This window comes from Phyllobates terribilis, unplaced genomic scaffold (genome assembly GCF_046119375.1).
Source record: "Phyllobates terribilis strain yellow unplaced genomic scaffold, ASM4611937v1 Scaffold_2__4_contigs__length_985480577, whole genome shotgun sequence".
Lineage (NCBI taxonomy): Eukaryota > Metazoa > Chordata > Amphibia > Anura > Dendrobatidae > Phyllobates > Phyllobates terribilis.
Window position 1 is genome coordinate 74,138,643 of NW_027362762.1, and position 24,143 is coordinate 74,162,785.

The 24,143-nt window shown below is 48.5% G+C and overlaps 1 protein-coding gene across 1 annotated transcript in view; it reads left to right on the forward strand.

Annotated features, from left to right (window-relative positions):
• Positions 1–332: 332 nt before the first annotated feature.
• TMEM123 (transmembrane protein 123) overlaps positions 333–24,143 on the forward strand; it is a 51,406-nt gene continuing 27,595 nt past the window's right edge. The window contains exons 1-3 of the mRNA XM_073662123.1: positions 333–549; positions 8,737–8,919; positions 18,449–18,544. Of these exons, the coding sequence (XP_073518224.1) occupies positions 462–549; positions 8,737–8,919; positions 18,449–18,544 (367 nt within the window). The 5' untranslated portion in view covers positions 333–461. The remainder of the gene's footprint in view (positions 550–8,736; positions 8,920–18,448; positions 18,545–24,143) is intronic.

Sequence of the window (24,143 nt, forward strand, 5' to 3'; positions counted from 1 at the left end):
AACTAAAGGGCTTTTTCGAGCATGAGGCGTCACAGTTGCCCATAGCAACCAATCGCAGAGCAGCTCCCATTTCTTTCACTTAGTGTAAAAAATGAAAGCAGTGCAGTGATTGGCTGTTACGAGCAACACACATTTCCTTTTAGACAGAGGGCGTTATTTCGCTTTTTCAATACAGATTCATTATAAACAGACTGTAATATGATACTTATATCATTCCAATGAATTATAATAAGATAAAGTGGTATCAAAGTCTGGCGAAGTAGTAACCAGTTCTTATGACGTCATGTGGAACGCAAACGTGTGGGGCGTAGTACGTTTGCGTTCCAGTTTGCGCCCTGTAGCCACGCCCTTCCCAGTCCCCAGTGCTCAGTGCGCTGTAGTCCCGGCGGCTGAGGGCGGTGTTAGATGCGCAGTGCTGGTTGTGCTTCTGGTTTCCCGGGTTGCGCGGCTGCCGGTATAAGATGAAGTTGTCGGTGGATTCCCGGGGCTGGATGTGGGCGGCGCTGCTGCTCCTGGCAGCTGCTTATACGGCTGAGGCGGATGGAAATGGTGAGTATGGGCAGCGAGCAGTGACCTGGCCGGGAGGCACATGTCAGGGGGACTGAGCAGTGTTTGCTGGGCGCCTTCTTACAGAAGTGTCGCAGCTTTCCGGTCCTGTAGTTGTGAGGAGCCGGGTGGTGCATGGGGGGCAGCACGTACCCGACCTCGGTGTATTGTGGGGGGCTGCACATACCGGACCTCGGTGTATTGTGGGGGGGGCTGCACATACCGGACCTCGGTGTATTGTGGGGGGCTGCACGTACTGGACCTCGGTGTATTGTGGGGGGCAGCACGTACCCGACCTCGGTGTATTGTGGGGGGCTGCACGTACCCGACCTCGGTGTATTGTGGGGGGCTGCACGTACCCGACCTCGGTGTATTGTGGGGGGGGCTGCACGTACCCGACCTCGGTGTATTGTGGGGGGGGCTGCACGTACCCGACCTCGGTGTATTGTGGGGGGCTGCACGTACCCGACCTCGGTGTATTGTGGGGGGCTGCACGTACCCGACCTCTGTGTATTGTGGGGGGGGCTGCACATACCGGACCTCGGTGTATTGTGGGGGGCTGCACGTACCCGACCTCGGTGTATTGTGGGGGGCTGCACGTACCCGACCTCGGTGTATTGTGGGGGGCTGCACGTACCGGACCTCGGTGTATTGTGGGGGGGCTGCACGTACCGGACCTCGGTGTATTGTGGGGGGGCTGCACGTACCGGACCTCGGTGTATTGTGGGGGGGCTGCACGTACCGGACCTCGGTGTATTGTGGGGGGGCTGCACGTACCGGACCTGGGTGTATTGTGGGGGGGCTGCACGTACCGGACCTGGGTGTATTGTGGGGGGGCTGCACGTACCGGACCTCGGTGTATTGTGGGGGGGCTGCACGTACCGGACCTCGGTGTATTGTGGGGGGGCTGCACGTACCGGACCTCGGTGTATTGTGGGGGGGCTGCACGTACCGGACCTCGGTGTATTGTGGGGGGGCTGCACGTACCGGACCTCGGTGTATTGTGGGGGGGCTGCACGTACCGGACCTCGGTGTATTGTGGGGGGGCTGCACGTACCGGACCTCGGTGTATTGTGGGGGGGCTGCACGTACCGGACCTCGGTGTATTGTGGGGGGGCTGCACGTACCGGACCTCGGTGTATTGTGGGGGGGCTGCACGTACCGGACCTCGGTGTATTGTGGGGGGGCTGCACGTACCGGACCTCGGTGTATTGTGGGGGGGCTGCACGTACCGGACCTCGGTGTATTGTGGGGGGGCTGCACGTACCGGACCTCGGTGTATTGTGGGGGGGCTGCACGTACCGGACCTCGGTGTATTGTGGGGGGGCTGCACGTACCGGACCTCGGTGTATTGTGGGGGGGCTGCACGTACCGGACCTCGGTGTATTGTGGGGGGGCTGCACGTACCGGACCTCGGTGTATTGTGGGGGGGCTGCACGTACCGGACCTCGGTGTATTGTGGGGGGGCTGCACGTACCGGACCTCGGTGTATTGTGGGGGGGCTGCACGTACCGGACCTCGGTGTATTGTGGGGGGGCTGCACGTACCGGACCTCGGTGTATTGTGGGGGGGCTGCACGTACCGGACCTCGGTGTATTGTGGGGGGGCTGCACGTACCGGACCTCGGTGTATTGTGGGGGGGGGCAGCACGTACCGGACCTCGGTGTATTGTGGGGGGGGGGGGGGGAAGCACGTACCGGACCTCGGTGTATTGTGGGGGGGGGGGGAAGCACGTACCGGACCTCGGTGTATTGTGGGGGGGGGGGGGGAAGCACGTACCGGACCTCGGTGTATTGTGGGGGGGGGGGCAGCACGTACCGGACCTCGGTGTATTGTGGGGGGGGGGCAGCACGTACCGGACCTCGGTGTATTGTGGGGGGGGGGGCAGCACGTACCGGACCTCGGTGTATTGTGGGGGGGGGGCAGCACGTACCGGACCTCGGTGTATTGTGGGGGGGGGCAGCACGTACCGGACCTCGGTGTATTGTGGGGGGGGGCAGCACGTACCGGACCTCGGTGTATTGTGGGGGGGGGCAGCACGTACCGGACCTCGGTGTATTGTGGGGGGGGGGGCAGCACGTACCGGACCTCGGTGTATTGTGGGGGGGGGGGCAGCACGTACCGGACCTCGGTGTATTGTGGGGGGGGGGCAGCACGTACCGGACCTCGGTGTATTGTGGGGGGGGGGGCAGCACGTACCGGACCTCGGTGTATTGTGGGGGGGGGGGCAGCACGTACCGGACCTCGGTGTATTGTGGGGGGGGGCAGCACGTACCGGACCTCGGTGTATTGTGAGGGGGGGGCAGCACGTACCGGACCTCGGTGTATTGTGAGGGGGGGGGAGCACGTACCGGACCTCGGTGTATTGTGGGGGGGGGGGGGGAGCACGTACCGGACCTCGGTGTATTGTGGGGGGGGGGGAGCACGTACCGGACCTCGGTGTATTGTGGGGGGGGGGGGGGAGCACGTACCGGACCTCGGTGTATTGTGGGGGGGGCAGCACGTACCGGACCTCGGTGTATTGTGGGGGGGGGGCAGCACGTACCGGACCTCGGTGTATTGTGGGGGGGGGGGGCAGCACGTACCGCATCGGTCCGTAGTGTTACGTAAGTTGGAGTTGCAGGTGTCATACAGTTTTGGGGGGTTGCTGTGGCTACAAGGTGGTCTGCTGTGTTCCTGCTGGGGTGGCGAGGGTGCAGGTGGGTTTCTGCTGGGGCAGAGAGGGCGCAGGTGGGGTGGCTGCTGTGGCTACTGGGTGGTCTGGTGGGTTCCCGCTGGGCCTACATGGTGGCCTGCTTGTCGGTTAGGACACAGGTGGGACCGCATTGGGGTGACATGCGCATCTTGGGCCTTCCATTCTGTGTTGATCTTGGAGGAGCGCCCTGATGAAGCGTTAGCACACCTCAGGCCGGGCATTCTGGCATGTCGTGTATGTAGGGAAAATCTGCATCAAATAGAGAATTGCAGGAATTCTCTAACATCCAATCACATTGTTGCTATCTTTCTGAAATCCACCCTAGAAAAATGAAATCTCTGATCTGATTGGTTACTTTCGACAGCCCGTGTCCTGTGCATTGGTTTTTAACCAACTTCCTCATTGGGTCCAGGCGGAGGGAGGGGGGGGGAGAGGGGTGACATTTAGTTTCCTGCGCGGTGACAATTTGGTTTTGACGTTTCCTCCTCTTCTATGCAGTCAACAAGAAGGTTCTGCCGTCACGTGCCACAATTTGTGATACGTCAGTGAGGGTTTCTTTTCATCCTTGCAGATCTCTAGGGATGTCTGCCGACCCTCCAGGAATTTACATTTTACCACTTGAGCCTGAGGATAAGACAAGGCAGGGCCTGACCTGACAAAGTAGAAAGGAAGTCTCCCCCCTCCCACTAACTTTTAACAACTCCTGTGAGAAAACCATAGTGAGTTTTGCAGAGTTGTAAGCGGATGTAAACGTTAAAGGGGGTCTCCTATCTTGGACATTGAGGCTGGAGTTACAGGGTCACTAAATATAACTGAGCTGGCAGTTTTGCAAAATTTATCATGACCTAAAGGGTCATTTTGCAATTCTAGTCTGAATTTTTCCTTTTTTTTTTCCCTGGGAAGACCCGAGAAAAAAAATCGGACATGTGCACGGCCCCATAGAAGAACACTGGTCTGTGTGCGATCAGATGTTTTGTCTGATCGCGCTCGGACCGAAAATACAGTCGTCTGCACCTGCCCTTGTTGAGATTCGTGTGGAACCAAATGACTTCGCGTTTCTCAGCCTGTCTATCCTAAATATCTGTGATTTGGGCGTCCGACAGCTGGGATATATGAAAACTATGATAATTTCACATAGCTTGCATTCGAATTGAGGACTTTTCTGCGCTATTGACCCATGTTTTACTGAATGCAATTCTTATTCCTCTGTTTTCCTGCTGGTAAATTGAAAACTAGGTTACAGTTCCACTTTTCTAATAGTGTATTCCTACAGTCTGTCTCCTTGATCAGTGATTAGATAATTTCAATGTGTAGAGACATTCCCATAGCTGTTACCACCCAGGAGGAATAACAGAGGAGCAAGATGATCCAGACTTGTTATTTCATGGGAAATGTTCAGTTATAAACAGACATGACCGGAGGAGCGGTGACTGGTCGTCCTTTTAACCCTTCTCTGCTTTTGGCATTACATCTCGGCCCCACTATGTACCGCTGCGCTGCCCTGGTGTTACCTGATCAGGGGGCGTATTTGGACTCTTACCCCATGATGTTATCAACACAAGTGTCCGCCGTAACAACGAATCTGGTGATATTTTGTAATATGGTGTATACTGGCCCTGAGCTACGGGAGCACGTGTAAAGTTTGGGAGCAGCGTAGTTCAGTAGCAGGAAACCTGTGAATAAGGAAGTCATTAATCACCGCTCATGTTTCCTAACCAAGTCGGTGACCGGAGGGCAAAACCTCCAATGTTTTGGGACAAGTTCAACTTTTACTTGTTTTTTGAGAATTTGGTAAAATGATGACATTAGTGATGTATCTAATCCTTCAGAACTACATCTCTTTGTAAGCTTTGAATGATTAAATAATAGATACTTCTTAACAGCTTCACACTGTGTAGTGGATGTAGAGAAAATCTTTGCTGTACTTTGTGGCAGCTGTGCAGTTGGAGACCCCCATAAGCAGGGCTGTGGAGTCGGTAAGCCAAACCTCAGACTCCAACTCCTTAATTTCCATGATACCGACTCCCTCATACACGGCTCATGTTTAAGTGATAAATTTCCTGTAGCACAGATTCACCTCAGCTAAAAGTCTAGACCCTTAGATCAGGAATAGGACAGACATTTATAGGACATTTCATAACTTTCCCAAATTCTTCTGAAAAAATATTCCCCACTAACTGCATTGAACTACTGTACCCAATTTATTATATATTTTAGGAGTTGGAGTCGGTCCATTTTATACCAACTTCAACTCCGACTCCACCAAAGTGGACACCCTCCCGATGACTTGTTTTGCAGGTTATCTAGAAGCAGATAAGCTGATGGGGGTGTTATCTTTCTAGTGATCACATGTTCTATGGTAAATATTCGTGAGACAGGCTGCACCTACGTTCTCACGGATATTTGATCGCCTTGTTTTGGACGTAATTATTAACACAGGCTGTAATGAGGAGAGTAATCCGGTGAGGACAGCTTTACAATCAAGGCCGTGTTGCACAAGATGTGACATTTGCAGGAGATTTTTTTTCAGAACGACCACCTACGTGTGACCGTCCAAACATTCCTGGTTCAGTTCAAACTGGAAAGATAACTTGTGGGGTGTAAAGCCCCCGTCTCGCATAGCGAGATCGCTAGTGAGATCGCTGCTGAGTCACGGTTTTGATGACGCAACAGCGACCTCACCAGCGATGTCGCTATGTGTGACACTTTGCAGCGATCAGGCCCCTGCTGTGAGGTCGCTGCAAAGTGTCCTGGACCATTTTTTGGTCCTTGCCCTCCCACTGGTCAGCACACATCGCTGTGTGTGACCATCGGGAGCAGCGATCAGGCTGGTAACCATGATAAACAGCGGGTTACTAGGGGCACAAGCGCACTTAGTTAGCCGATATTTATCATGGTTACCACTCTGCTACGGTGAGCGGTAACTATGATAAACAGCGGGTAACTAAGTGCGCGTGTGCCCCTAGTAACCCGCTGTTTATAATGGTTGCCAGCCTGCTTCAGCAGCAGGCTGGTAACCAGGAGCAGGACATCGTGGAAAGATTCCTTCCACGATGTTGCTGCTCCACAGATCGCTGGTGAGCCTGCCTGTTTGACAGCTCACCAGCGATCACTTAGCGATGCACCAGCGATACCGGCCAGGTCACATCGTTGTCAGGATCGCTGGTGCGTCGTTATGTGAGACGGTACCTTTAGTTCTTCTAATAAAGCTTGTTATATGTGACCAGGCACTGTGTCTTCTGAGATTTGTCTAACTCTTGAGTTAAAAGTTGTCCAGTGCTGACCTATTGATTAACCTATCTTTGGGATAGGTCATATGTAGGGATGAGTGGAGCCATGGAAGTTTGGGTTCTATGGGCTTGACTTTAATTAGGTTCGGGTGCCAGAACTGTACCAAAACTTTTTTTTCTGAACCCCATAGAAATCAATGGGGACCTGTACTTTGGAGCTGGAAAATCTCTCTCTCAGAGATTAGTGGTAGACTGACACCAGGTACTGCAGCCACCCGAACACCAGAACTTTGTATGCTTTGTAGGGGTATTCTCAAGTGTGGAAGTTATCCCAGCCGAGGGCTGGTCTTCATCACGTCCATACTAATGAGTGGAGCCTCAGTGAGTATGAGCCGCCACTGCTCCATTCACTAGGGGCTCTGAAGAGCCTGCTCCTTGTGAATGGTGGGGGTCCCAGCTGATGGACCCCAGCGATTGGGTAGCTTATTCCCCAGCTCATGAATACGGGATAACCTCCAAACTCGAATACCCCTTTAACGATGGTATGATCATGATACCATGTTTAAGAACCTTGTGTTCAAAATATTTGGGTCTCTGCTGCCCCACAGTTCATGCACTCGTGTATCTCCGCAGACACGTCTTTAACTGGATTAAAATAAAATAGTTTTTAGGAAATTCACTTGACCTTGCAATGTGATTGTACAAGGACAGCGATACCAAACTTGTAACGTTATCGCTATGTGGGTTCAGCAAGGTTTCTAATTTGTTGTTTTCCTACAGTCACATTTCCGTTTATTGCATTTACCATCATATGATGAAATGTGGTTTTGTTTTTTCTCTCAATCTGTTTTCATGAGATTAAACAGGAGATGTAGAGTTAACACTGAAGGACGTTCTGTGCACATTTGTGACCTAGATTTTCTGTGCACATTTTGGAGTAATAAACCATAGGCAGATGGGGAGGTCGTTATGATGTAATGTTTGCTCCTCTCCATTGTTAAGGGGCTTTCCAACTTACAGCTAAAGCTCCACATTTGGGAAACTTTTTTGACTTTTTCATTGAATTTCTGTGGCTTAATTTGATATGACAAGATAGGACAACCAGTGATCTAGCAGCGGGGTCATGGGAGCCCAAGGCTCAGTGATTTACATGGGAGACTCAAGGCTAGCCCTTCTCGCTTGGTCTCTCAGAGAAGCCACTGTAGCACAAAGTGCTCATTAAGTTACTCATGGACAACTTCAGAGTTGAGTACAAAATATTGTTATGGCTGGTCAGCGTACCTGCACGTAGGCCCACAACCCACTCTGCATAGCCCCAAAAATTCCTTTTATAATCCCTCCCACCCCATACGGCACAGTTTGGTCGAGTGGACGTCGCTGATCTTGCTATACACCTCCTCTCTTCTCACAATCGCCGTCCTTCTTCTTGCTTCATGTTGAGTATGCGTCCTACGTCACCCGCACAGTGTCCCTCGGTCTCTCTCATGCGTCGACATACTTCGGACCGGACCTCGCCCAATGGGGGGTTAATAAAAAGTATTTTTGGGGCTCTCCAGAGTGGGGCAGGTTGCTAGACTCCTGTAAAAGAGGCGGAAACGGTGGTGGCCGTAGTTTATTTTGGGGAAAACTGGATGGCAGGTTCCCTTTAAAAAGAGGACAGGCGACATGCAGATAGTGTCGTGTGATTTTTACCAAATCTTATACACACTAAAGGAAAAATTATAACATTTCTGCATTCAGATTTTACCCTTTGCGAAACGTTATTGGGCATTCGTGACCAATCTGCATTAAATTCCACTTGCATCACATTTCGACTTACTGCAGATACACAAAAAAGTCCACAGCGGGATGTTTGTATATGTGAATATACCCGAAAGGTTAATTCACATCTTGGCCTCGGTGTAGGAGACAGAAGTAGCATCGGCAGGACTGTGACCACTAGATGTGTAGATACGGAAACCGCTGAAAAAAAGCGTCTTCCCTTACGCCTACTCGTTTTATGGGAGTTGAGCTGATGTGTGTTGCTCCGACGCTCTCAACCGTTCCCGTATCTCCAGTGAACAGAGGTATTTCTGTCCCAGCCATAAAATGCAGAGATGGGAGTAACCCTTTAAGGTTATGATTTTCCGCTTCTGGCTTGATGCTCTTTTCCCTTAGTTCTCCTTAATCAGTCGGGTTGACATCTTCGCACATAGAGCGATGGGGTTTGGGAATCTTCAGGATATCTATGCTTCTGATACTCAATGTTTTTGCTCTCAATTACAGATACTGCACCCGTTAAACCAGTTGAGAAAAGCAATGACACATCGTTGGTCACTACCACAGTGCCTCCCTCGAAGGGCAATGAGACCACCAGTAAAGTGCCACCAGTGCCCCCCACTTCTCCTAACGCCACTAGTCCTACAACTCGTGCTGCCGTCACTAATCACACAACGGCAGCATCAAAAGGTAAGTGTCCTCCTGGGAATAATCTTGTTCTGACCAGAGACTTCTGTCCATAAGCCGTCAAGCATATTCCTGTATTGTGCTGCTACATCAGCTGAATATTAAAGGGATTGTCCAGGAAAAACAAGGATGTGCAATAATGGGATGAGTGGGGGTCCAACCGCTGGGACCTGTAGCCATCGGCCCCCGATTGAATGGGTGACCACTGCTCCCTTCACTCTCTATGATCTCGGAATTTTCTGGCAGTCCCATAGAAAATGATTGGAGTGTCGGTCTGCCATCCGAAACTATCACTTCTTACAGTAACGGGGATTAAAGTTTCCCGGCATGGGGTAAAAATTCCCTATTCTGCCGGCCATCCCTGTTCTCAGCGGTCGGATATCCTCCTATCAGTAAGTATTATGTGGATCGGAAATAACTTTTTTTTTTTTAACCAGAAAAGCCTTTTAAGTGCCAAGAATTACATTAATCTTTGTCCCATTCTTGGGAATAGAAGTGTATTTTTGCCATCTGTAGAAGCCATGAGGCGGTTGTTAGAAATTTTAGCAGAAAGGACCTTCACCCAAAACCTAAAGGCAGTATATGTCTGCCAAAACAATTGGTTGAATGGCTTCGCTCGTAGAAATTCAGGGGTTATTCTCCCCCATCAAAGTTATTTCCTATTTGTAGGATAGGAGATAAATTGATGATTATTGTGACCCCCAAGAATTCTGAAATAAAGGCACTGGGCCCAAGATTGAAGCTCTACAGCCCTATCATAAATGTAGCGTATGTACACATGCTCAACCTCTACCCCTTTCATTGTCTATGGGACAGCTGGACGCTGTGGTCGGCGATTCTCGGCAGTCCTGTTGACATTGAATGTGCACCTCTGCTCCATTCAGGACAAGACTGCAGAGCCCCCGATCTGTCGGACCCCCAGCAATCAGCAAATTCTCTATAAACAACTTGCATTTTTGGGAATAACCCTTTCATATACCTTTTTGAGCAGTGAGTCTCGATTGACTTCTGCAGCTCATAAGACATTGATGTGTCTGGATGGTCGTCTACTGTGACTCTAGAAATAATGGCCCTTTATACACATTTGGTTTAAGTAACTATAATAGTTTTATTTCTATACCACCAACATATACTGTAGCACTTTACAATTCAGAGGACTAAACTGTTAATGGTTTTTGTAGACCCTTTCCATGTGTACAGATTGGTGGGAATCCGTATCCTGAGGCCTCCACCAATACATCTCTCAAAAGACAGCTGAAAAGTGCAGCTGGGAGGCAGGAGGAAATTATAGGCAATTTATACTGTCTGTGCTCTGCTCTGTGTGAACACCGGCTTCACGAGTTGCACACTTTTCAGCAGTCGTTTGAGCAATCAGCGAGGGTCTCGGAATCCAGAGCCCCAACGATCTGCAGACATGGAAATTGCTTACAAAATAGAGGAAAACCATAAAAGTTTAGTTACCTGTGGGGCCCTCCGAATTCCCCACCTTTATAGGTGATAATAAATGGGATAGAAGGATCTGGCTATTTGAATTGAAATACCTGCTCCTTTGGTTCTCTTGTTGGGGGGGGATATGACGCTGCCAGAGCTGACTGACAGCGACTTACCTTCCTCTCCCCATACAGGACACATGCACACTTGGCCACGTGTTCATGTGTATGGAGGAGTAGATGGCTATCTTGAAGATGTACAGATATATGTATACTCCCAGCTGACCTTGCACTTAGTAGAAATATACTGAATTCTACACTGTAAAATGAGCTGTGCAGGAATTACGGTGGTCAGGGTGTCGCTGTAGCATCTGCATACTCGGAAAGTAGCAGGGTGTCGCTGCAGCATCTGCATGCTCTGAAAGTAGCAGGGTGTCGCTGCAGCATCTGCATACTCTGAAAGCAGCAGGGTGTCGCTGCAGCATCTGCATACTCTGAAAGCAGCAGGGTGTCGCTGCAGCATCTGCATACTCTGAAAGCAGCAGGGTGTCGCTGCAGCATCTGCATACTCTGAAAGCAGCAGGGTGTCGCTGCAGCATCTGCATACTCTGAAAGCAGCAGGGTGTCGCTGCAGCATCTGCATACTCTGAAGGCAGCAGGGTGTCGCTGCAGCATCTGCAAACTTAGTATGGTGCTCCAATCTCTTCTATCTTCTGCTAGACCTGGTGTGTTTGTGGTTACACTGTGACTAAGGTCAGCTTTTTTTGTTGCATTCTTGTGCTTATTTGCTTTATTGTTCCTTCTCCAGTGTATATTTTGTGTCCTTCCTTCTGTCTCAGCGTTTCGCACAGTGATTCTTCTGTTATGTCTGTGTTTTGTGTTTCATCATCTGATACATTTGTTGTTTTTACCTACAGCCTAGTGTATTTTTTGTGCTTGTACCGTGGCCCGCAGGTGAGTGGGAGCCTCAGGCTGGCATTGATCAGCTGTAACCGGTTCCCTCTGAACATTTTATGATGCATGACCAGTAAAAATTCCTGCTGGTTGACAGTTTTGCTTCACATAACATTTAGATGTTGCCTTTTTTTCCAAATAAAAAGCTATACTGCCCAAATGCCGGGACAAACTAGTCACAGTAATGAATAAAATAACATCGTAGACACAAACGAATAGGTGGATGAACCAACCTCCATAAAAAAGTGGCACAGAAAACAAAGAAGGCTAAATATATTCGTACAATATATGAAAAAGCAAGTAAAAATTCGTACAGGGAATCTTGTCAGCAGCATTTCACCCTCCAAGCTATTTATATTTTCTAGTAGCTCTAAGGCTATGTGCCCACGTTGCGGACCTGAAGCATATTTTTTACGCTTCTCCCTGGCGGGAAAATCGCATGCGGATATTACATGCGGTTTTCCCGCCAGGTAGAAGCGTTTGTGAGGCGTCTTTGCATGCATTTCCGCATGCGGGTTATCAAGCACTTCTCCAAGCATCACTTGGAAAAGTGCTTGACAACTTGTTCAGAATGGTAAAAAATAAAAAAATAAACTTTATACTCACCTTCTGATGCATTCTCTGCCCCGTCCGGAGGCTTGAGCAGCTCACGCTGTTGTGTGCAGGACCTGCGGTGACGTCATTGAGTCATGTGGTGGGTCACATGACTCAATGACGTGGCAGGTCCTTCAGACAACAGCGCGACGGAGGGAAAACATCATAAGATAAGTATAAACTTTATTTTATTCTTTTTTTTACAGGTTCTTTGGTACCCAGGTCTGGAGGAGAGTCTCCTCTCCTCCAGACTTGGGTACCATCCGCACATTGATTCCGCTGCGCTTCCGCAAAATTAATGAACATGCTGCGGATTTTTGACTGCAGCATATACGCTGCGGAAAAATCCGCAGCATGGGCATTGACATTGCGGAATGCCATTGGGGACCATGGGGTGCGGATCTACATGCGTTTTTCAAGCGTTTACGCTGCGGAGATTCCGCAGCATATACGCTTGAAAAACGCTACGTGGGCACACAGCCTTAGGCTGTGTGCCCACGATGCATTTTTTTAAGCGTTTACGCAGCGGCAAAAACGCTTGGTAGAAGGTCTGCCATGTTCCCCAATGATAATCCGCATGTGCTTTGCACATGCTGCGGAAATTTCCGCTGCGGATTATCATTGCGGAAAAAAACGCAGCACTACCAATTATTTTGCGGAAGCGCTGCGTTTTCGCTGCCATTGACTTGCATTGGAACGCATGGAATCCGCATCACTGCATCTGTACATGCAGAATCCATGCGTTTCAATGTGCTTATGGTACCTGGGTTTGGAGAAGAGGAGACTCATCCGGACCCGGGTACCATAGAACCTTTAAAAAAAGAATAAAATAAAAAATATATGTTCTATTTACCTTCTGATGGCCCCCGGTGCGCTCGTCCTCCCATGCCGGCAGATCGCGATGGACTGAAGGACCTGCGCTGACGTCAGTCATGTGACATGTCACGCGATGCTGACGTCGGCAGGTCCTTCAGTGTACCGCGATCTGCCAGCAGCCAGGACGGAGGGAAGCCAGACTGCGGGGGCCATTAGAAGGTAAGTATAGATTTATTTTTTTATTTTTAACCATTCTTTTACGGTCACACTATATAAATATGCTGTTTGCATGGATTTATATAGTGTGACCAAGTTGACAAGCACTTTCCAAGTGATGCTAAAATCGCTTGGAAAGCGCTTGTCAACCCGCATGCGGAAATGCATGTGAAGAACGCTTCACATCCGCATGTCCCTGGCAGGAAAAACGCATGTACAATCTGCATGTACAATCTGCATGTACAATCTGCATGTACAATCTGCATGTACAATCTGCATGCGTTTTTTTCTGCCAGGGGAGATGCAGAAACGCTCAGGAAAAATCCAGAGCATTTCTGCATCGTGGGCACTTAGCCTTAAAAAGACAGGTACAGCAATACCTTTACATCACAAATCTGTTCCCCCATTACTGAAAAATCCACATTTGATTTGGTAGATCAGAAGCCTCTGTCATTCCAGCTCTATTCTCCACCCAGCGCCTCTTTCTGCTTGATTGATGGCTTCTTTGCCTGGAGTCACACAGAATAGAGGCTGTCAGTCAAGCAGGAGGAGGTGGGAATAGAGCTGGAGTGACAGGTTTCAGATCTACTAATAGCTCTTCAGCTTTAACGATATCAAATGAAATGCCTATTTCTCAGTAACAGAAAAATGAACTGGCCATGGAAAGGTATTGGTGGACTTGTCCAGTTTGCCGAGAGTGCATACCCGAGCACTCTCGGCAAACTGGAGTAATGAGCACTTGAGCTCATCACTAGTCGGGTGTGTTTGATGGGTGAGCTGCCATATTCTGCTTTCTTAGCATGTACCTGATTTTTTTTTTTTTTTTGTACTATTCGTTTTACTTGCCTTTTTTGTACGCTGTATGACTTTATTAAACCCACTCTCTGTGTCACTTATTTTCTTTATAGGGGTTTCCTTGTTGGTTCACCCACCAATACATGTGTGTCTACCGTGTTTGATATATACATGTTTTTTAGCCCATATTTAATTATAGCTATATTTTATTCATTATTGTTACTATGTTACTAGTTTGGTCGTGCAGTTTGGGTAGTATAGTTTTGATTTTCTTGTTTTGGACCTCTTTCTGCCCTGGGTTATGGTTTTTGCTCCCCAGGATAAAATGGCAGGGACAGTCAGTTATGATAGCATTTTGTTTCCTCTATTCATTCAAAACCTAGTCCCCAAAAAAAGGCCGTCTGCACTTACTAAAGTGTTTTTCATTAGGTTAATACTGATAGTTTGTGCTCAGGATAGGTAAACTCTGATCAGATCTGTCGGTCTGACTCCCAGCACCCCCCATGATTAGTTGATAGAGGGTCTGAGGTGCTCCGCTGGGCACAACTCCATCCATTAGGAAGTGGCTATGCCTGGTATTATAGCTCACTGTTGCTTAGTCCTAAAGGGACTCCTTTTAAAGGGGTTTTGTATCCACACTGTCCTCGGCAGCTCCATCCCAAGCGGAGTGATCTCGACCTCCACTCTCAATCTCAGTCTAGATCGATATGGGCACCTCGGCTTGATTCGTGACGAGGCTGTGCAGAGCCTAGTTCTTGCTATGGCTGGGGATCATGGCATTTGGACCCTCACTGATCAGTAAAGAAACAAGACAAAAGAACAATCAATGCCTTCGAAATGTGGTGCTCAAGAAGGATGTTATCAATTCCATGGATGGATAGAAGAATAAATCAAGCTAGACATGTCACTCAAAGCAAGGATCACCAAGCTATCACTTGCCTACTTTGGACAAATCATACGAAGAGAGCGATCACTGGAGAAGGACATCCTGGTCGGAAGAATAGAAGGAACAAGGCGAAGAGGAAGACCAGCAACCTGATGGCTTGATACTATCCACATAACAGCAGAGAAGACCCTGGTGGACCTATCTAGGCTGCACAAGATCGATCTTCCTACAGAGCGTTCATCCATCAAGTCGCCATGACTGGAGACCGAGCTGAAAGCCGTTAATAATAATAAATGACCAGTAAGTTTATTCTCTATGCCATGGATAGGGGATAACTTTTAAGTTCTGGGAATACCCTGTTAAGTCAGTGAGATTGAGCTGCAATACCGGGCACAGCCATGACAGAGTGTACTGTGTGGTGCTGTGTAATGGACCCTACTGATCTGATAGTGTTGATTTCTCAAAACTCTTAAAGTTTGGGACAAGCCCTTTAATTATTGAAGGCCGTCATGGTGTCTTTTGCTTTTACGAGCACTAGTGTTGAGCGAGCGTGCTCGTTTAACCCTTTAATCGAGCATGCTTGGGTGCTCGCCGAGTAGTTTCGGCGTGCTCTGCATCTATGTTTGAGCCGCCGCAGCTGCATGTGTCAGACAGCGGTGACACATGCAGCTGCGGCGGCTCAAACATAGATGCCGAGCACGCCGAAACTACTCGGCGAGCACCCAAGCATGCTCGATTAAAGGGTTAAATGAGCACCTGTAAGGGGCTGGTGGGGCTGAGCTAATGAACATATGTGACGACCAGTGCTGGACACTTTAGGTGGATGTTTTGATGGGCGGGGGAAAGACACCAGGGAGCGGCGCTACAACCAGTATGTAGCAATAATATCTAGACAAATATAATTTTTTTTTTTATTTCAATTAAAATCTAACAGTAAATTAATATTTGGATCAACACTTTTTGTAATTTTAGTGCAATTGATGCAGGCAGACTTTACTGCACGCATGTAAGGAAGCACAGTGGTCCTTGCTGCCATGGTGCAGGTATGAGTCCAGTGGGCGGTCCTATCAGTGATTGACAGTCTTCCCTGTATGATTATGCATGCAGAGAGATGTCAATCACTAGGAGCTTCACCCACTGGACTCCTATACAAACAGGGATTTCAATGAATAATATAAGTTATATTGAATCTTTTCCAAGAAACCTGTGTATCATTCTGCTCAGCTTCTCCTGTATACCAGACAGCAGAATAGCCCTCCATATTGTGCAATAGATTTATCCTGCCCCTTATCCCCCAATTGGTGACATTGCTGGGAATTGTAGGAAGTTGGTATTCGGTGTGTGTTTTTTGTTTTGCATTTTGTGGTGTTCTTTTTACACATGATTACACAGTCTGTGTTCTGTGTCCTACACATGCTTCATGAAGGACCCGACCGCACAGTCATTACAGAGGTAAGTGCGGCCCACGCAAGCGTCTCCCGTGCACTTCCATCCCATTACCAGCCAACACCACCACAGGAGCCAGTACACAGATGGGTATAGATTATACGAGACCTTTTAATAGCTACAAATACAGAATGATGCCGATGTAAATATACCAGAGCTGACTGGTGGGCACTGATCAGCTGCAGCGGTCACATGCTAACCACTGGTAAGGGAATACTGGGAGCTGTGCTGGAGTCAGCGCTGGAATATATAAATCTAGCTAGAGCCAGACTCATAAAATAGTTCATGGTAATATCAAAAAAGGAAATCTTTCAAAGATTACCCAGCCATTCTGACATAGATTTTTCAAAATAAGCACATCAGCTTCATCAGGTCTAAGATATATTTACTGTGTTGTGAAATCAGGAGACAGATCCACTTTAATTCATAAATTCATATCTGCAATATCTGTAGTCATCTCAGGGAGGGTTTAGGAGCCAGAGTAGGTGAGGCTATAGCCAGCCACAGGCTTATCTTTCCGGTAAGACCTCAGACGGTGGAGAAATGGAAGGGAAATGTGCGGTCTGGATGTGAACGTTCTGCTGTTGCCGAGCTGAGGCTTACAGATCATGCACACGATGATTTATGCTCTCACACAGAGGACTTATAACTATGAAGCTTGTCCTATGAGATGGTAAAAGCCTTTCCCACCGCTGGTCTGACGACACAGGACTGAACAAGATTCTGTCCTTTTATTCTAAATATATTGCTGTATCGTGGACCTATAATTATGGCAACGGGCAGGAGTCCTCCACATTTAGAGAAGCCTAACACACGCTCAGTGATTATTATCGGCCATTAGGGCCCGTTAACACAGTCTGTCCCTGGCATTTGAATAATTGGCTGATTGGCTACTGCTATCCGAATGGCGGTTGTTAAAGGACCTGTTTACACAGGCTGATCGCAAATCCGCGCAGAACAAGCGATGACTGTCGGACAAACGATCGGGCGAAGCATCAATCAGCCGCCAACCATCTCATATGTATGGGGGCCTTTAGGCTCTCTCCTTCATAGACATAGCATACCCATCATGGGCATATGAACGGCCATATGTTTGTGGATAGCATTAAAATCACTATAATTATACTGTAGAGAGCAGGTCATGCTGAGAATGCCCTCCCATCTGCAGGTGCCGTCTTCAGTTTTACACTTTTACATCCCCGCTCTTTCTATGCTTAGTAGTCCAGTGGGCAGAGTTATACAGGGGTGAACAGCTATCTATATGCACAGTCGCAGCGGCAAGGACCACACGCTGGACTCCTGGGGTGCGGCAAGGACCACACGCTGGACTCCTGGGGTGCGGCAAGGACCACACGCTGGACTCCTGGGGTGCGGCAAGGACCACACGCTGGACTCCTGGGGTGCGGCAAGGACCACACGCTGGACTCCTGGGGTGCGGCAAGGACCACACGCTGGACTCCTGGGGTGCGGCAAGGACCACACGCTGGACTCCTGGGGTGCGGCAAGGACCACACGCTGGACTCCTGGGGTGCGGCAAGGACCACACGCTGGACTCCTGGGGTGCGGCAAGGACCACACGCTGGACTCCTGGGGTGCGGCAAGGACCACACGCTGGACTCCTGGGGTGCGGCAAGGACCACACGCTGGACTCCTGGGGTGGGTGGACGTTTTGAAAATAGATAACTAGGCAGTACCATCTCTCCTTGTCAATTTTGTGTCTCTGCACACCACATAGCACTGTTGAGACCTTCCTTATTGGTATGGGAAATGGTAAAAATGTTAGTATTTTTAGGAGAAATTGAAAGTTCACCATTCAAAGATGTAGGAAGAGATCCTTCAGGATTGTGTTTTGCCCTAACCCGGTGTATCAGGACCTCCAGCGCCCATCTGTGGAGGAAGCCGGAGCTCACTGGATTTCAGCGTCTTCCCTCTCGTGTTGATTTGAGGTCTCATCATTTGTTTTCTGACATTTCAGCTGTTTTTGTTTCTTTGCTTTACTGTCAAAATTCATCTGTTAAGGAATTAGTGATTTTACTGTGTGAGCGATAGCTGTGAAATGTTAAGGTCTTTGGTGTCCATGTCTTGTTGTCAGAAGTCCTTGTCGTCCTTGTCTCGTGTGCAGAACATCCCACAAAGTAACTGCATTGTCCAATAAGTGAGTGGGTTCTGTCACAAAAATCATGGAAATGGCGGGAGAAATGTCACGCCCCACTTGAGCGTCAGAAGACAATCCCTCAGTGGCGCACCCTCCCTTACCAGACCCCCTCATACACCGGTAGTCAGGATGATGTGGTTATGCCTTACAGAGCGGGACGGGGTGCAGCTCTCTATTTGCACAACATCCCTGTATTATACAGGACGGATTAATTGATTTGTGTGTTGTTTTTGTATTTAGCTCCTGTCGTAACCAATTCCTCCATCACAACTGCGACCACGAAAGAACCGGTGAAGACCACCTCTGTAAATGCCACCACCAACAGTCCTGTGACCAGTACGTATTGCTGTAATTGTCTGAATCGTCTTTGTTTTATTTCCTTCACAATCTGGGTCATGCATGACATATAAATAGGATATGTTTGATAGATGCGGGTCCCACTGCCAGAAGCCCTGTCTATCTTGAGCGTGGGGCACCGGCGCCTGTTCATATCGAATGGCGCATACATAGATCTTTCCATTTATTCCTTTTGGGGCTCTGAAAAAAGTCAACTCTGATACCATTGCCTTGTTTCCGGGACTGGATGAGCAGTACAATCAACAATGCAGACCAGACACCCAAATACATAGTGTGTGTGTGTGTGTGTATAGATAGGTTATATGGTAACTAAGCTGTTATGTGCCATCTAAAAATCAAAGCTTGTCCTCAACAGCACAAAAGGTTGACAGTTATCTTAAAAAATATAGGTATATTTATCATTATTAATCATGCAAAAAAAAGAGACAAAATATAGACTTATATATTTTTCTACATATTTTATCATTTTTATTATAAATTTATCATTAATAACACTATTAAAAATAAAATATATAAAGAAATATTTCTTATTACTGATGATAAAAAAAAAATAAAAATACAATTTTTTTATCCTTATGAGAAATAAAATATATAATTTTATTTTTATATTTTTTATTATATATTACTAATGATATAATATATAATTTTATATTTTTATTTAATAAAATGACAAATATATAAAAATATAAAGATATATTATTCTTTTTTATCATTATTAATAATGATTAGTGTTGAGTGAGCACTAAAATGCTCGAGCCGAGCTCACTGTGATACTCGGGTGCTCGACCCGAACAACGAGCCCAATGTTAGTCTATGGGAGACCCGAGCATTTTTGCAGCGGCACCCCCGGCAGTCTGTAGAAAGCCTAAAAAGTGCCCAAAACGATAGTGACAGTGCTCAAATGACATGGGGACAGCATGGGCATCGCCCCAGGAAGAATTTCTGACCCCCAGGTCACTGCTGTCAACAACATGGTCAGAGGTATTAAGCCACTTTTACGGGATCACAATAAAACGTTCAAAAACGAAACTGTAACCGCTTTCCTGTGAAATATGTTAAGGAACTTCCTTTCCAAGGTAAAGACTTGTGTATAAGGTAAAATAAATAACCAAAAACAAAAATACTCCTCCACACCTTGGGCTATGTTCACAAGTAGCATTTTTTATGCGTTTTTGCACTTTTGTATTGCTTTCAACCGTGACAAATGCATTCACCAGGAAATGTCATTTTAACATTTTACAATCTTATCTGGCCCTGTGCTGTGTGACACATGCATACAGTGCAGAAAAGACATGGGAACAGCATGGGGAAGACCCCTGGAAGCATCTCTGACTCCCAGGTCACTGCCTAAAAGTGTGCCCATCAGCAGTGATCCTTGCCGCATCAGAAGATGCAGACTTGCAACTATTCCCGTGCAAGTCCTTGTCCCAGGGCAGTGTTCAATTGTACCTCCCCCATTCCTTGCAATGCAAGCGCAAGTATGCTGCCTGCCACCCACCCACCCCCAGGCTGCAATACCATACTGCTAGCTTGCACTTGAAATTGGGCCTTTTAGGCATGTGGAGGCGGAATCTGGCCACCACGTCATGGCTGCGTCAGCGACCTGGTATCCATACTCAGTCCCCGGCGGCCGGCTGTCCACGCTTGGTCCCCAGCCGCCAGGGGGCGGCCGGGTGTCCATACTCGGTCCCCAGCCGCCCCGCAGCCGGGTGCCCACACACGGTCCCCAGCCGCCTGGGGGCGGCCGGGAGTCCATAATCAGTCCCCAGCGGCCCTAATTGTCCCGGTGCTCCTTATACACAAGCGCGCATACCAAAACATTACCTGTGCCCTCCCCAGTGCATTTAGTGGGAAGGACAGCCTAACCACAAGCACGTGGACAAGTGAATGTGGCCAGGGATGGTCCATCTCACTGACGCCTTCACACTGGGTTAATATTGTTGAAGCCGGGACACAGTTGGACACTGGGATGCAACACGTCCTCCAGACATAGAGGATTGCGGGTCCTGGGTCAATCAGGCTTCAACACAAAGTTCAGAAGGTAGACAGCAGCAGTGGTCGGCCTCCTACACAACGATTAAATTATTCATGATCAGGAGGCCATCCACCTCCTTAGCTTTCTGTTCCTTGGAATGCAAGCTCATGTATGTAGTAGCGGCTAGGCCTGAGGTGGTCAGCGTTTTGGCGCATATCCTACCTCCTCCGAGGATTGATGGATGTTTTCCTGCTACTATCCCAGTTCTATGACTCCCGTTAAAGCTTCAGGTGATGAATGATGGATGAGGTGGTGGTAAAGGAGAAAGAGCAGGAGGAACAGGGACCATTCACATCAATATCAGGCCAGTCAACCACACATGTCTTGTAGGATATGTTTCTGTACCAAAAAGAGCGGTTCGGCTACACAGTTATAGGGTATACAGTGAGTGCAATGCCTACCAAAAATTTCGATGCACTCCAATGCCCCTTGGAAGTGACATGGAGGTCAGAGGGCCTTAACTAAACTGTTTTTCCATTTATAGCAACATGGTCTCCTGTACACTGTTGGCCTAAGCAGTGAATGGAAGTCTTTCCAAAAATTGAGGAAATGCAATGCCCCTTGAAACAGACGTGGATTACAGCGTACTAAAAACCTTCTACCCATTATTGGGGAGTGGGTCTCCCTTAGTGTTCGCCTATGCATTGAAAAGCAAAAGCTGACTAAAATTAGGAGGAAATGCAATGCCCGTTGGAAGAGTCGTGGAGGTTAGAGGTAATTAAAAACAACATTTCAGTGCCCCTTGGAAGAGCTGTGGAGTTCAGAGTGGTTTAACAAGACGGTTTTAATGCCCCTTACAAGAGCCATGCAGTACAGCATATTAAAAACATTATTCCCATTATTGGGGAGTGGGTCTCCCATAGTCTTTGCCTATGCATTGAAAAGCAAAAGCTGACTAAAATTAGGAGGAAATGCAATGCCCGTTGGAAGAGTCGTGGAGGTTAGAGGTAATTAAAAACAACATTTCAGTGCCCCTTGGAAGAGCTGTGGAGTTCAGAGTGGTTTAACAAGACGGTTTTAATGCCCCTTACAAGAGCCATGCAGTACAGCATATTAAAAACATTATTCCCATTATTGGGGAGTGGGTCTCCCTTAGTGTTCGCCTATGCATTGAAAAGCAAAAGCTGACTAAAATTAGGAGGAAATGCAATGCCCGTTGGAAGAGTCGTGGAGGTTAGAGGTAATTAAAAACAACATTTCAGTGCCCCTTGGAAGAGCTGTGGAGTTCAGAGTGGTTTAACAAGACGGTTTTAATGCCCCTTACAAGAGCCATGCAGTACAGCATATTAAAAACATTATTCCCATTATTGGGGAGTGGGTCTCCCATAGTCTTTGCCTATGCCTTCCAAGCAAAAGCTGCCAAAAATTAGGGCGGAGGAACTTGCAATGCTGGCAACACGGACCACGGTCACCCTGGTGGTATAGTGGTGGTGGAGGCTGAGGATAAGGAGAAGAGCAAAAAACAGCCGAAATGAGGAAGCGTATACCCATGTGTGGGTGTGAAGCGATGCATGGGAATACACCTCCCGAAATAACACAGTGGATTTGACTTTTATGTTACTATGCTGTCATTTGGTGGTGATGAGAAGTCTGGCCCAATCCAGCCATTGTTCATTTTGATAAGGGTCAGCTTGTCAGCATTGTCAGTTGACAGGCGAGTGCGCTTATCAGTTAGAATTCCCCCAGCGGCACTAAAAACACGCTCCGATAACACGCTAGCGGCAGGGCAGGCCAGGACCTCCAAGGCGTGCAGAGCGAGTTCATTCCAAGTGTCCAGCTTGGATACCCAATAATTAAAAGGCACAGAGGAATCACGGAGGACGCTGGTACGGTCGGCAAGGTACTCACCATCTTTTGAAACTTTCCACTCCTTGTCAGAGTACCCCGCGCCTCAGGGCCTGTAAGCTGGGCGGGTCTCAGAAAACTGTCCCAGAACGTTGACCGTGTTCCCCTGCCTCTGCTGGATTGGAGTTGCATCTCTCTCGCCTGTACGCCTTGGTTGGGCAACGAACTGAGACCTCTGCCGCTAGCGTGTTCAGATGGGAATTTTTTTTTAACAGTTGTGCAGCAAGGGCCTTCTGGTACTGCCCTATTTTTGTAGACATCTCCACCTCAGGAATAAGAGAGTGAAAGTTCTCCTTGTAGCGGGGGTCCAAAAGTGTTACCAACCAGTAATGACTGTCACCCAACATTTTGACAACGCAAGGGTCACGGTTAAGGCAGCGTAACATAAAATCAGCCATGCGTACCAGACTGGTAACGGGCAAGACTTCCGTGTCCTCACCAAGATGACGACTGACCATGCTCTCCTCCTCCTTCCCCCTGTCCTCAGGCCACCCACGCTGAACTGACTGTATGACAGTTGTACAGGTACTACCGTCTACAGCGCATGATACCAGCTCCTGTTCTTCCTCCTCCTCTCCCTCATTGTCCCCCAATGCACGTTGGGATGAGATGAGGCTGGGCTGTATGTAATCGCCCGCTACGGCTTCTTGATCCATCTCATCATACTCTGGCTGCAATGTCTCCTCTTTCATTCTCTGCAGAGAGCATTGCAAAAGACAGACAAGTGAGATGCTGACGCTAATGATGGCGTCATCGCCACTCACCATCTTGGTGGACTCCTCAAAGTTTGTCAGGATGGTACATATGTCAGACATCCAGGTCCACTCCTGAGGTCTTATGTGTGGAGTCTGACCTGAATATCGACGGCCTTGTTGCAGCTGGTACTCAACAACTGCTCTCTTCTGCTCACAAATCCTTTGCAACATGTGGAGGGTGTGCCGGAAGCTTCAAACGCTGCTACAACACAGCAAGGGCGGCGAAGCTGTAGCCGACTTCCGAAAATGAGCTGACAGGCGGCGTACTTTGACAAGCTGATCTGGCATCTCGGGGTACGATTTAAGAAACCACTGAACCACGAGATTAAGCACATGAGCCAGGCATGGTACGTGTGTGATCTCACCTCGCCTCAGAGCCGCCACCAGGTTACGGCCATTGTCACACACGACCATGCCTGGATGTAGGTTCAGCGGTCTCAGCCACAGATCTGCCTGCTCTTTCACAGCTGTCCACAACTCACAAGCAGTGTGAGGTTTCTTACCTAAGCTTATGAGTTTCAGCACAGCCTGTTGCCGCTTGGCTGAGGCAGTACTGCAGTGCTTCCAGCTTGTAACTTATGTGGTGATATCTGAGAATGGAGGCTGAACATGAGGAGGAGGATGATGCACAGGAGCTGTACACTGTCGGGGCAATTCTGACTGACATAGGGCCTGCAATCCTCGGTGTGGGGAGGATGTGCTCCGTCCCAAGGTCCGACTGGGTTCAGGCTTCCACTATGTTTACCCAGTGTGCCGTCAGGGAGATGTACCGTCCCTGGCCACAAGCACTTGTCCACGTGTCCGTTGTCAGGTGGACTCTCCCAGTAACTGCGTTGTTGAGGGCACGGCAGATGTTTTGGGACACGTGTTTGTGTAGTGCGGGGATGGCACACAGGGCAAAATAGTGTTGGCTGGGGACCGAGTACCGAGGGACGGCCACCAC